The sequence below is a fragment of the Salmo salar genome, chromosome 12 (assembly GCF_965601325.2).
Source record: "Salmo salar chromosome 12, fSalSal1, whole genome shotgun sequence".
NCBI classification, from domain to species: Eukaryota; Metazoa; Chordata; class Actinopteri; order Salmoniformes; family Salmonidae; genus Salmo; species Salmo salar.
In genome coordinates, this window is record NC_138302.1 from 92712323 (window position 1) to 92725765 (window position 13443).

At 41.2% G+C, this 13443-nt stretch overlaps 1 protein-coding gene across 1 annotated transcript; it reads right to left on the reverse strand.

Annotated features, from left to right (window-relative positions):
- Positions 1-6620: 6620 nt before the first annotated feature.
- On the reverse strand, positions 6621-13119 carry csrp1 (Cysteine and glycine-rich protein 1). Its single transcript, NM_001146463.1, is given in 6 exon segments — positions 6621-7287; positions 7630-7723; positions 7957-8086; positions 8444-8612; positions 10286-10395; positions 13031-13119. Coding segments are annotated over 5 exon segments (579 nt in total). The 5' UTR covers position 10395; positions 13031-13119; the 3' UTR covers positions 6621-7210.
- Between the last annotated feature and the right edge of the window lie 324 nt (positions 13120-13443).

The following is a 13443-nucleotide window of genomic DNA, read 5'->3' on the forward strand; positions in this document are numbered from 1 at the left end:
TAGCGTACATTATTATGGTTGTTATTCTCCACCTACTACAGTACATTATCAACAGGTTAAAAGTGGTCACTCAGGGCTCCAAGTAGTTTACTTCACCAGACCCTACTACTACAGCTCACCCTCTGGCCTGGGGTCTGGAGCCTGGGTTATGGAGCCTGGTGTCTGGAGCCTGGGTTATGGAGTCTGGGGTCTGGAGCCTGGGTTATGGAGCCTGGTGTCTGGAGCCTGGTGTCTGGAGCCTGGGTTATGGAGCCTGGTGTCTGGAGTCTGGGGTCTGGAGCCTGGGTTATGGAGCCTGGTGTCTGGAGCCTGGGTTATGGAGCCTGGTGTCTGGAGCCTGGGTTATGGAGCCTGGTGTCTGGAGTCTGGGGTCTGGAGCCTGATGCCTGGGGTCTGGAGCCTGGAGACTGTGGCCCATCCCCTTTCTGCTGACAATGGCTCTCCCCCAGAAAATAAAGTGATGGCAGACAGAGGGAGAGGCGTTCATCGGCTCTGGCGTGGTAACTATTCCAGACAGATAACAATCCCAGCTTTCTCCTGCTCATTTCCACTGGATAACGCTCCACAAATAGACCTGTCAGGCTGCCTTCTCCTTAAAGGGACCAGGAGGTTGGGATTAAGAGGTTCTTTTTTAGAATTTCCAATTCAATGAGGAATGTCGCAGTGTCCAGTTTAGATGGGAACCCAGTTTGAATGATTAGTAATATGAAACGATGTGGAATACTTAGAGGTTATGGAAATAACTGTTAAACATTAACAACTTCTTTAATTCTGTTGGAATTTATTGTCTGAGTCAAATCTTTAATGTCACAGTCAAATCCCACAAAGAATATACAATTCATTGGAACAAAAGATAAATTGGAAAACTCAAATCAGTTGGAAACCTGAAAGTCAAAAATGAATTTCCCAAACAAATTAATTGTAAAAAGAAAATAAGGAAAATCTGTTTTAATTCCAGATTGTTCTAATAGGCCTATCCTTTAAATGTGATTTCTTTAGATTTGCTTCTGATTTACAGTTTAATTTTGCCCTTATATAAATTGTGTCTAATATCTAAAAAGTAAAATAAATAGTCAATTACTCAATAATGGCCAATTTTCTACATACTGAAATACACAGATAATTATGATCATACAATTAATAATGTTCTGCAATTATACCTGAACCTCAAATTCAAAGAATACAGAAAAGCTGTAAGTATTGTCTCCTCAATATCAGAATGAGAGAGGAGTCCTGTCTTACCTTCCTGTGCTGAGGTGGGAGATGTTCCGTAGAGGCTCAGAGTGCTGGGGAGTAGAATGCACCAGAGTATTTAGCTCTCTACCATTGTCCTTCCTGCCCGTCACTGGGACCCCAGAATAGAACACACCCTAGGGCTGGTCTCTCTTATCCACTGCTTATAATGCTGAACTTTCCAGTCATACCTTTGGTTAGGGATGTTGGGGGTTGGACATTGTTATCTTATCTCAGTCACGGTGACTGACAAGCCAGCAATGAAAAGTATGTAAAGGAAGTAGTCCAAATAAACATTGCTCTGTATTTTATTCTCTTCAGACCATATGATGGAGTTTTGCTAAGTGATCCAATAGGTTGATTCTGCAGGCAGTTTGGTTGCTGTGTTCTCTGTTGGCTGGTAATGAGAAAGATTCTGCTGACGGTTTGGTTACTGTGTTCTCTCTTGGCTGGTAATGAGAGAGATTCTGCTGGCAGTTTGGTTACTGTGTTCTCTGTTGGCTGGTAATGAGACAGGTTTTTCAGGCAGTTTGGCTGCTGTCAGTTCTTCATTTGTAAATTGGGAGGTGCTGGAACAAAAAATGAGCCTGGGTGGGTGGTGACCTGGGGGGCTCTGATGTACCAGAAATCAGAAAATCAAATCAGCTTTATAATAAAGTATTGCATGCGTTATCATCGCTTTTGCGTACAGGCATAGAGCAGTAGAGTAGAGGCACTTGCAGAAGTTGCACACATGGGGGAAAAAAATTGTAGCCTAGGGTCTGGGAAAATGTTGGCCTTTTATAAATGCATTTCATACAATTCTACATCATTTTAGATGATGCAGACTTTAGCAGAATCTTTTTTAATACCTCACAAATGATCGAAATGACAGGATACTTTGACACTGACAAACTGACAATCTGAGATGAATAAAAATGATCAGTAGCCTGGTTCTAGGTGTGTGGAGACACACATATTGTACAATATGAGGAGGAAATTATAGTTCTAAAAAAGCTTTCCAGTTTCACTGACTCACCAAATGATGTGCAGCTCACTCAACGGCAACTGGCCGATGCACCAGTACCAAATAAGTATCTCTCTCTTGTTTTACATTGCTGTTCCCTCAATAGGCCTATTTGGAAGTTGATCGCCTACAGCAGAGAGATAAGAGTCTTCTCTTTTCAGCAGGAGACATTGCTTTCCAACCTGTGTTTTCACACTAATGTATTTGAAATATTGCAAAGGGCTATTTTGGCTTCATGCTGTTCACTGACAGATTTGCAGCACATTCCCAACCATTTATTTTTTTACCTTTATTTAACTAGGCAAGTCAGTTAAGAACAAATTCTTATTTTCAATGACGGCCTAGGAACAGTGGGTTAACTGCTTTGTTCAGGGGCAGAACAACAGATTTGAACCTTGTCAGCTCAGGGATTCGATCTTGCAACCTTTCAGTTACTAGTCCAACACTCTAACCACTAGGCTACGCTGTAGGAATACCTTGTGATTGGGCTACACACAATCCACAGCTAGGCTATAAGCTATTGATCCTCTGTGGCTAAATTATAGGCCTACTCCTGGTATATTATTCTGAATTATTTCATTTCTTTCTGAACAGACAGCAGTAATTATATAACTGTGGCAAAAGTATTTCAATTCATGAGAGGTGCTGCAGCACCTCCAGCACTTCTTGCGGCTATGATTCTATAAGGAAATAAATTATTAAGTTCAACGCTGGAGAGATGAGAGTTGCAGGCTCATGTCCATCAGAGCAGATAGAGAGAGCGAGATCATAGAATGGCACGCTTTTCCCTCTCACCACAGCAATGGCCACTCGTTGGTCTATATAGGCTACAATGTTGCACAAACCGTAATCCTGGGCCGGCCCATCAAAAAATAAATCAGGCACGTTTTCACATTACGTTATTTAAGGGGCAGGAGCATTACAGAGGAGTCAACATTAATTAACTCTGATTGCCTTTACTATAATTTTTACATAGCAAACAGTGACAATTATTTTTCATGCCACAAGAGGTACCAGATCCTGGCAAATGGGTTCCGGAACGATACAGTCCGAAAATGAGATGGCTCAAATTAAGCACTGGTTGCTGTGTTCTCTGTTGGCTGGTAATGAGATAGGTTTTAGAGACAGGCACTGCCCCCTGAGAACAGCAGCCCCCCCCCCCATGGCCTGATTAGAATATTAACTGCAGACAATGTTAAGCCCTGGAGTTGATTAATGGAATGCGATCATATCCACCATACAACAGCAGGGGACTGTACCACCATCTGATCCTGCTACTCTTTGATCGGGTTATTGCATGCATGTGCTTGTTTGTGTGTGGGTGTGTGTGTGGTCGTGTCCGTGTGCGTGTGTGCAAGCATGCATGTGTGTGGGTGTGTGTGTGTGCTTCACAAGGACAATAAATCCCCATGGTACTTAAGTAAATCAGATTGGACTGGTTTGTGCTTGCCTTAAAGATCCAGTCCTGTCTACTCTGGAGGTACCACTTAGCCCTGCTGGGATTCTGAGACAGAATTATAATTCAACTGAGAGTAGTTTTGAATAGAATGGCATGGTCAATTGAAGTAAATTCAAACTGCGAGGAGGTCATTAATGACAGACTTCCACATCTTAAGTCTAAATATGTTTATCCACGTTTATATAGCCTCTGTTTAAATCATAAAAAGCTTGTTTGGACAGGTATATCTCTAACACCACACCACTCTATCTTGCCATTTGAATCAGTGGCCATTGTTGTGGTTCAATTCACAGTTGAGCTCTTGTTCTCATGAACCAAATTCTAAACCATGATGACCCCCATGGTTACTGTCCAGAGTCAATAACGAATCAGGCCTGTTGTCACTGGCCCACCCTGCCATATGAAACAGGTGCTGACATTCTGGTCTGAGGTGTCACCATGTCAACTATGGGTGCGTTTGTAAATTCACTCCGCTGATCTGAGCCGATTTCAGAGCACTCTCTTCTGAGTGTGCCAGAGCGCAGAATAACTGATGAATTTACAAACTCACAACACCCCTTGAATATGACCGGTATCAGTAAACGTCGGTAAAAAACATGTAATTAAATTGTTGCCAGCAGCACAGTTACAGTCACTAATGTCCTAAATAAAATGAAAACAGCCTAACCAGCTCAGCTTGGGCGAGTAAAATTGTCAGAGTGAGGTGTTTTCTCAGTTGTGTCTGGAAGTAGCTAGCAAGCTAGCTAACTTTAGCATGTTAGCTTGGGTGCTTGATAGCGGTTGTATTGTCTGAATGCTCGGATCAACCTTTTTTTGGTGTATTTTTGTTTTAGTCGTGCAGATAAGAAGCAAGGGTCACACTTTATGTGGATAGTCCATCTGTAGATGCTCTACAGATATGCTCTACAAAGGGTTATACTATCAACAAACTATCTGTTGATAAGTAACTGCTTGCTAAGGTTACGGTTAGGTTTCGAATAAGGGTTAGGGGTAAAGGTTAATATTAGGCTTAGGGCTAGGGCTAGGGTTAGGGTAAGGGTTAAGTTTAGGGTTTGGATAAGGGTTAAGGTTAGGGCTAGGTTTAGTAGATTGTTAGTTGAAATGTTACTGATAGTCTGTAGAGCAGGGCTCGCTAACCCTGTTCCTGGAGAGCTAACCTCCTGAAGGTTTTCAATCCAACCCTGTTCCTGGAGAGCTACCCTCCTGAAGGTTTTCAATCCAACCCTGTTCCTGGAAAGCTACCCTCCTGAAGGTTTTCAATCCAACCCTGTTCCTGGAGAGCTACCCTCCTGAAGGTTTTCAATCCAACCCTGTTCCTAGAGAGCTACCCTCCTGAAGGTTTTCAATCCAACAGCTCATCAACCAGCTAATTATTAGAATCAGGTGTGCTAGATTAGAGTTGGAGCGCTCCAGGAACAGGGTTGGAAAACTTTGCTGTAGAGCACCTACAGATGGGCAATACCAGGGGTGTCAAACTCATTCAACGGAGGGCCGGATGTCTGCAGGTTTTTGGTTTTTCCTTTCAATTAAAACCTAGACAACCAGGTGAGGGGAGTTCCTTTCTAATTAGTGCCCTTAATGCATCAATCAAGTACAAGGGTGTAGCGAAGACCCGCAGACACTCGGCTCTCTGTGGAATGAGTTTGACATGTGGACTATCCAAATAAAGTTTTACCAAAGCAGGTATCTCATGTTTATGGTTGCCTGTTGGTACAATGGGAAGATTTTCAGTTGTGATGTGACACTTGAGAACTACTGCTGAATGGCATGACAGTTCATTTTAATCCCCATTTATAAATGGCAGCATGATCAGTTATATATGGCAGGAGGATCAGTTAATTCCCACTTATATATGGCAGGACGATCAGTTAATTCCCACTTATCTTATATATGAAATGTGGATCAGTCAATTCCCACTTATATATGCAGCAGTATCAGTTCATTCCCATTTACTGTATATATGGCGCAGGATCAGTTAATTCCCACTTATCTTTGGCAGGAGGATCAGTTAATTCCCACTTATAAATAGCAGCAGGATCAGTTAATTCCCACTTATATATGACAGCAAGATCAGTTAATTCCCATTTATCTTATATATGACAGGTGGATCAGTTAATTCCCACTTATATATGGCAGCAGGATCAGTTAATTTCCACTTATATATGGCAGGAGGATCAGTTCATTATTTTTTAGGTATTGTATCTAACTCTGTCAGTATGGATGGGAGAGTTCACCGTGAGATGCAAGACATACTGTTCATCTGTAAAACTGTAAAACAGCCACAATTTGTCCAAATCGTTTTTTTTTCTTGTAACAATGGAATTTTCTTGTGCCCTCTTGTGGCATTCTGCAGTGGATGAAAATAGTTCTAGTAACTAACAAAAATCAAATCAAATACAGAATAATTTTGGATACTGTAAAAACACTACTACCTGGTTGACTCTCCACACGGTTGCTTCCTGATTCCATACCAGCATTTGTGTGAGCAGCAGTTTGTATACAAACACTAATTAACATCCCAGTAGCCAGGTCACACGCCACCCACTGGCCGTTGAGATGAGATGGCGTGTGCATGGCATAGTTTTGTATGGAGATACAAAAGACAGATTGGCCACCTGCCAGTCCTACCCCCAGCCCCATTCCAGCTGCCGGTGTGCCAACCCCCGGGAGAGGGCAGTGCCAGGGCTGTGCTTTAGGACCATGCATGGTCGCGTAGGCTGTTTGGAGTGTTTATCCGGCTGGATAAAAAAGAAATATATAATGTCGTCCCCCCACTTCTAAAACCAAAGTTGCACCCCTGCAAGGAACACACTGGCCGGTTGTTTCAATTGGGGTCGTTTGTTTCCAAATGTGCTTTTGTAATGTCTCAAACACATAATTTCCTCACATTACCATAATTGAATTGAATACAATGTTTTTTTTCTATTAGAATGTTTTATTTGGTGTTTAAATGTGCACAGTATTTGATACAGTACATCTGCTGTGTTGTAAATATCATAGGATAAGATCAGTGCCAGTTTTCTCCAGAATTTATAGCCTTGGACTATAATTGTACATTATGACTTTGTTCTTTCATTCTGCTACTGATAATTTGCTCTGTTAAGTAAACTCGCCAACTGCCAACTCTACAAAACCAGGGTGTGTCCATTTGACTGTACATATTACCGACTCACCTTGTGTACATTCAAAATTCTAAAAGGAACGCTCTTGTGAATGGAGTTCATTAGGTCAAAATGAACACGCTAATAAGTCCTTTTTTTCTTTCTCATAGTGGTTAGGAAACATTTCTCATGCAGAGTGTTAACCTCATCAATACCAGAGCTTAGATAGAAAACATCAGCAACTAACTCTTCTGGCAAGATAAGCATTTAGGTAAGCTGTGCACTGTGTGTTGCTGTTGAGCCTCTGTGACTGTAGCAGTAGTGAAATGGCAGTATTAAATAGAGGTTGACTTGGGAATCCGGGGATTTGCAGTCCAAATGTCTAGGTGTCTATCAGAGGAGGCCATAGCTCTACTGAGCATGTGCCAGAGCCCCTGCCCCCTGGCCGAACCCGAAGCCCTTAGGACCAAAGGATTTGGCATAACATGCTGTGGATGAAAAGGTGGTAAACTTTATATAAGAATGTATTTACACATAAAAGGGATATACATTTATAACAGATGCTACAGTTGAGCTTTTTCTCCAGTATATTTACATTCCGTTTTGGTGAATTTATTTAGCTAGGCAATCCACGAGTTGTTTACACATGTGTTTATCAATAACTCTAAAACAAGTAGAAGTTCAGAACAGAGTATTTACACAGCTTTAAAAAGACACTGCACTGTGTGCAGTTCTCACGTTTACTCTACACTTTAATTTAATGCATTTAGGCAATTGTGTCTTTGCTATCTATTGTACACATTTGTTTTACATGAATAGAATATACACACCTTTGCAGTAAATTTCTCCATCTTTGTCGGCCACAGTGGTTGACTCCAGCCCCTTGCCGCATTTGGCACAGCGGAAGCAGCTCTTGTGCCAGGACTGAAGGAGAGAGATAAGGAGAAGTAAGTGTTGTTCTGTATTAGAACACAGACAGCATATTCCCCTGCATCTATTTCAGTTGAAATGAACTCTACAGCAGCCAAAGATACATGTAGTAATTTAGTACTTTTACATACAGTATACAACATTTAGTAGAAGCAGGGTTTTGAGATAGGTCATAATCTTGCCATTTCCTCTCAAAACAACCTGATTTGCCAAAAACTCAGACTTACATTTCCACCTCCGAGCACCTTCTCGGCAGAGTACACAGCCTTGGCACAGCGCGGGCACACGTCTGAACTGCCAAACTTGGTGGCCAACTTGGAGGTGTTGGGGTTGTTGGTGGGACAGTGGGCTGCTGGCCTGTGGATGACAAGACAGGTTTGTTATGATTACTCTACATATTCAGGCCTTGATGTTTGGAGTACTGCTGTTTTTTCCCTGGGTGACCTATGTCACTGACCAGATTCCACTCACCTGGTTTCCCAGGTCTGATTAGAAGGGAAGGATGAACATCAGCAGTGAAAGCCCTGGGGTGTAATCATTAATCCAAACACTACTAAAACAAGAGTTTCTATTGGACAAATTCAGGCAGGTCCCTTCCAGTCTCATTCCATTTGCTTTTGATTAAGAAACGTTTTGCAACAGAATTGACTTAAATGAATACGCCCCTTGTATAGAGTGTATACAATATTAAACTCTCTGAGATTCCTTCCTTACTCTTCAGGTCTGATTCCAAGATGTGCCCCCGTGTCCATGCTCAGGGTGCCTGCTCCTCCGCCAAAGCCATAGCCTTTTGGCCCATACTTCTTGCCGTAGCAGGACTTGCAGTAGATCTCGTCCACATGACAGGCCACTGTTGTGCTGTCCAGGTTCTTCTTACATGCCACTAAGAGTAGAGTAGGAGGTAATATAATTAGAAATATAGCTAAGAGCAGCAATGAACAGGGTTCAAACTATGACAGAAAGGACACAAGATCAGTTGGATAACAAAGCAAATCACTATCATGTAGGAACTATCTTCCTTTAAGTACAATCAGTGCATTATGAGAAGAAGATTTGTAAATTATTTTTAGCATTAGCATTAGTGCTAACATGTACAGCAATGAATGTCTTTGAATATATATATATGATTAGTTACTTTCATTGATCGTGTCTTAGTGTTAAACAAGGCTTTATGTATTTCGTAGCTTGACATTTTTATCCACTCATTCCAATATGCACTAACTGGAGATAAAGCTGCAAACATTGTAGCTTGATGTATTTGGTTCTGTCAAGAGTGGAACACATGATTACTAATTGTGAGAATGGGTGGTCTCGTCAATTTGTTCAACGGTTTTTATATCCGTTCATCATGATCCATTAAACCTCATAGCATAACAAACTGTTTGATACTAATATATAAATGTGCTTTTCGTTGTTCAAAACATGCATACAACATTGGGTAAAAGTATCTTAAAGTAAAAAATGCCCACAATCTTCTGAAAACAGCAAATTCTTACATTTATGGGAAATATTATGAAAATGGAGTAAGTTACACACAATTTTCCTTCTAGTTGATTTTAAACACATAGTTGTTTAGATTACGCATTTATCATATATTGAATTCATTTTTTGGGGGTGGGGGGGGGTTGGTTGAACAAGTAAAGTACTAATTATATTCAAGTAAAGATGACAACTACATTTTTTATGTCCAAATAATTATATTTTCAAGTATAATTTACTAACAACTTGAATCATTTCGGACAGTGTGTTTGTAAGCTTTGAAATGACATGAAACTCAACCGTTTATATATTTTCCTGGGTCGGCAGGTAGCCGAGTGGTTAGAGCGGTGGGCCAGTAACCGAAAGCTGACAAGGTAAAAATCTGTTGTTCTGCCCCTGAACAAGGCAGTTAACTGACTGTTCCCTGCTAAGCTGTCATTAAATAAAGGTTACATAACTAATTTACCAGCTGGTGATGTAACTATGCCGGATGAAACTCCATCCCACCTAAACAAGCAGAAATGGCAGGTGGTCATTTCAAACAACTTTTTATTCCAAATATATTTAAAACACGGGTAAATCACATTTTGGACTGTGCTTGGCCTTTAAGTGGTCAATGCTGTGCCATATCAGCAGCAACACCAGCAGTTTAGACGCTACAGTACAACACTAACAGTCTTAGGTCATTTTGTAGGTAAACAGACCTTGCCGTTTAATGTTTCAGTCCTTTTATGACATTGAAATGACACTGTGACATCACCACAGTCTGTGTTAGTTAACATTTGATCTTCTGACTCTGCGGGTGAGAGATGAGCCTCATTAGCTCACACAAACACGTGCTGTGTACCTTTTCTCCCATATAAGGGCTACAAGGCCTGTGACACATCCATTTCTCTCTCTCCAAATAAGGGCACACAAATGAGAACCGAAAACCTTTGGATGCTCTGCTTCCTCTCTGGGTGCCGGAATACTTCACATTCCATCCTGAGCTTTGAATGTCAGCTCAGAGTAATTGGTGCATTGGTAGTCACAGTGTGGTTTATGAAAGAACGCGATGACCTCACTCCGTTCACTTACTGCACAGAAAGCAGCACTTGTGGAAATATTTCCCTTCACACTGCACTTCCTCAGCAAAGTACACCGTCTTCTGGCAGCAGCCACACTTATTTCCTCCTCCCAAAGGCATCCTGCGGAGTCACAGTGGAGACTTAGTTCCATACATAGAAATAGAGTAGCAGGTCTGTACTTCCTGTTGTTTGACACTCAATGAGAATAGATCCTTACATAGAAATGAAGTCTACATCTACAGTCCCTGACACACATTGGATGGGAGGAGACCTACAGACCTCGTGATTTGACCACAAAAAACTGTGTGCAAACCAGTTATGGACTATATGGTATCTAGGACCCAGAGCTTTTCTGGTCAGGTGATCAAGAACTCTTCAAATGAGAAAACGTACAGTATTTACACAACAGAGCCTGATTATCCATTGTAGAGACCCTTTCTAAAATGTGTAGTATTTTAGGAATTTACTCAGAAAATGAACTCCTCTGAGTTAAATAAAAAGCATGAGCTGGCACACACCCAGAGAAAAATATTTAGTGTATACAGTAGGTGCTGACTAACAGTGAATAAACTATAAAAATAAAGAGAGTAGCACACTCCATATAAACTCTGTAACAATGTGCGCTGAGAGTCAGGTAGCAAGTTCAGGGAGTGAGTGACTTAATCAATAAACAAAACGTAATACAAACCACAAACATCACACAGACAAGAAACAGAAACAAGAACGCCTGGGGAAGGAACCAAAGGGAGTATATAAGGTAGGTAATCAAGGAGGTGATGGAGTCCAGGTGAGTGTCATAAGGCGCTGGTGTGCGTGACGATGGTGACAGGTGTGTGGGATAATGAGCAGTCTGATGACCTAGAGGCTGGAGAGGGAGCACACGTGACAAACTCCCAGTAATTTATTGAGTAAATCACCAACGTTTCAGCATCACACTGTGCCTTCACAATAAACGTTGGTGATTTACCCAATAAATTACTGGCAGTTTAAATATTGATTGTGCTACTCTATTTTATAGCTTACTCCTCTGAGTCAAAACTACTGCAGGGCTTGACTACAGTACTTTATTATCTTTTATCGGGAAATGCAAAGTTCCTCCTGATGTTTAACAACTGCTAGGGAGGTTCCAGGCTACTCATACAGAACACTCATTGTATCAGCTGAAGAGAGGACGGCTCATAATAATGGCCAGAACGGAGCAAATGGAATGGAATCAAACACATGGAAACCATGGATTTCATGTATTTGATACCATTCCACCAATTCTGCTCCAGCCATTACCACAAGCCTGTCCTTCCCAAATAAGGTGCCACCAACCTCCTGTGCTTTAAATAGAGAACTACTGCTGAATTGAAATAATAAATTGCTGTTGAGTGTATTGTACTCGACTCCATCTTGTTGAAATATAAATCCTATGATGTCACCCAGACAGGCTCTAATCTGCCATTTGGATAAACAGGAAATGGTCTGCATTTCATTTTGTAATTACACCACCATGTTAGTAGTCACTTCATGGCCTTAGACAGTCACTGACCCAGGCAGGCATTAGACAACAGAGATTAATGCAATAGAACAATTCAAATGCTGAAAAATGTCTATTGTAAACAACTGCATTCGACAATTTAGAGTATTATCCGACATCACCTCTATCACAGTAATCGCCTGGTTACCACAATAACAAGATCATTTATTGCAACATCAGCTTTCCTGTATAAAGGGTTGAGAGTGAAACTTGAGTACTGAGAAACAGAGATAATTTTGATCAACACATTGCATAGGAAGCTGGTCTTACGACATACAGATGTAGGATCCTAATTTGAGCCATTTTTCTACAGCAGGAAAGTGATCCTCCAGCAATAGGAAATGTGAAATACTATGTGGATTATAATTAATGGATATTTTTTTTTGTAGGGGTTGAAACATTTTTCATTAGGGCAAATCAAGTCTGACATTTTTAAGTGGAAATTACAAACTTTAGAAGCCTTTTTAAACCTTGAATACACTACACGTTTGCATTTCCTGCTGTGCAGAAACATTCTCAGCAACTATAGTGTGATCAAATTAAGATCTTACATCTGTATTGTACATACAGTACAGTACTCTACACGAATGTTACTCATCATATCATATCCTGAGTTCGGAGACTCCTTTCCTGCAGATGCTCAGGAAATAGAACCCTTAACTCACACAGCCAAACCTCTACCCAGTTCGATGTTTTTACATGTACTGGCCTTGTGTGCTGCTGTCATCCATCATGTTCTATAACATGCTGTCATCACTCCTCAGATTACATATATACTACCATACAGTATATAGCAGTCACCACAAACCCAGTGTATGGAATTATGATCAAGCTAATAAGTCATTACATTTAAATTAAATTAAAAAACATTTACATTCTTTCCCTAATGACCATAGCTTCTTTACCCTGTGTTGGACACAAGTCTTTTTGAGAAAATTCTGTTTTTAGAGCAACAGATGTGATCTACCCTTCAAACTTCAAACTCACATAGATCTCAAAGTTCTCAAAGTTATACTCTTGGCAGAAACTCAGCAGTCTGAAAAAGTTTCAGAATACACTCACTGCTCACACACCCACACTTCAGGCTTTGAAAGTGAAAAAGCAGAAGAATGTGCAGTCTCGGATAGAAATAAAAGTTTTGAATGTGTTCTCTGTGGACTGTAACTGTATTCTATACATCATGAAAGCAGTGGTTACAGTAGCCGGTAGATGTTGAAGATGGTCCCATCTTACCTGTTGTTTTTTTGTGTGTCTGTGTGGCCTGGCAGATACTCCCTGGTCGTAGAGTGATCTCTGATGAGTGGAGTTCAGACAAGTTCAGGAGAGGCTTCAGTCTAAGACAGCAGCAGAGAAAGAAGCCAGGCTGGGACTGAGGGAGGAGGAGTCTGCTGGATACACACGTAGACTAAAAGAGAGACATGGAGAGCGGGAGGAGAAAGAGAGGATGAAGGAAAAGAGGAAGAGACATGAGAGATAGGCAGGTTTGTGAGAGAGATGGGGATAGAGGTAGAGAGATGCAGAAACAGGGTTAGAGAGAGGCTGAGAGAAAGAAAGAGAGAGAGTACGATAGAGAGAGACAGAGAGTGTAAGAGAGAGAGAGAGAGAAGCCCCATTTATATCTCGTGCTGATATGCAGCCCTTTGTCC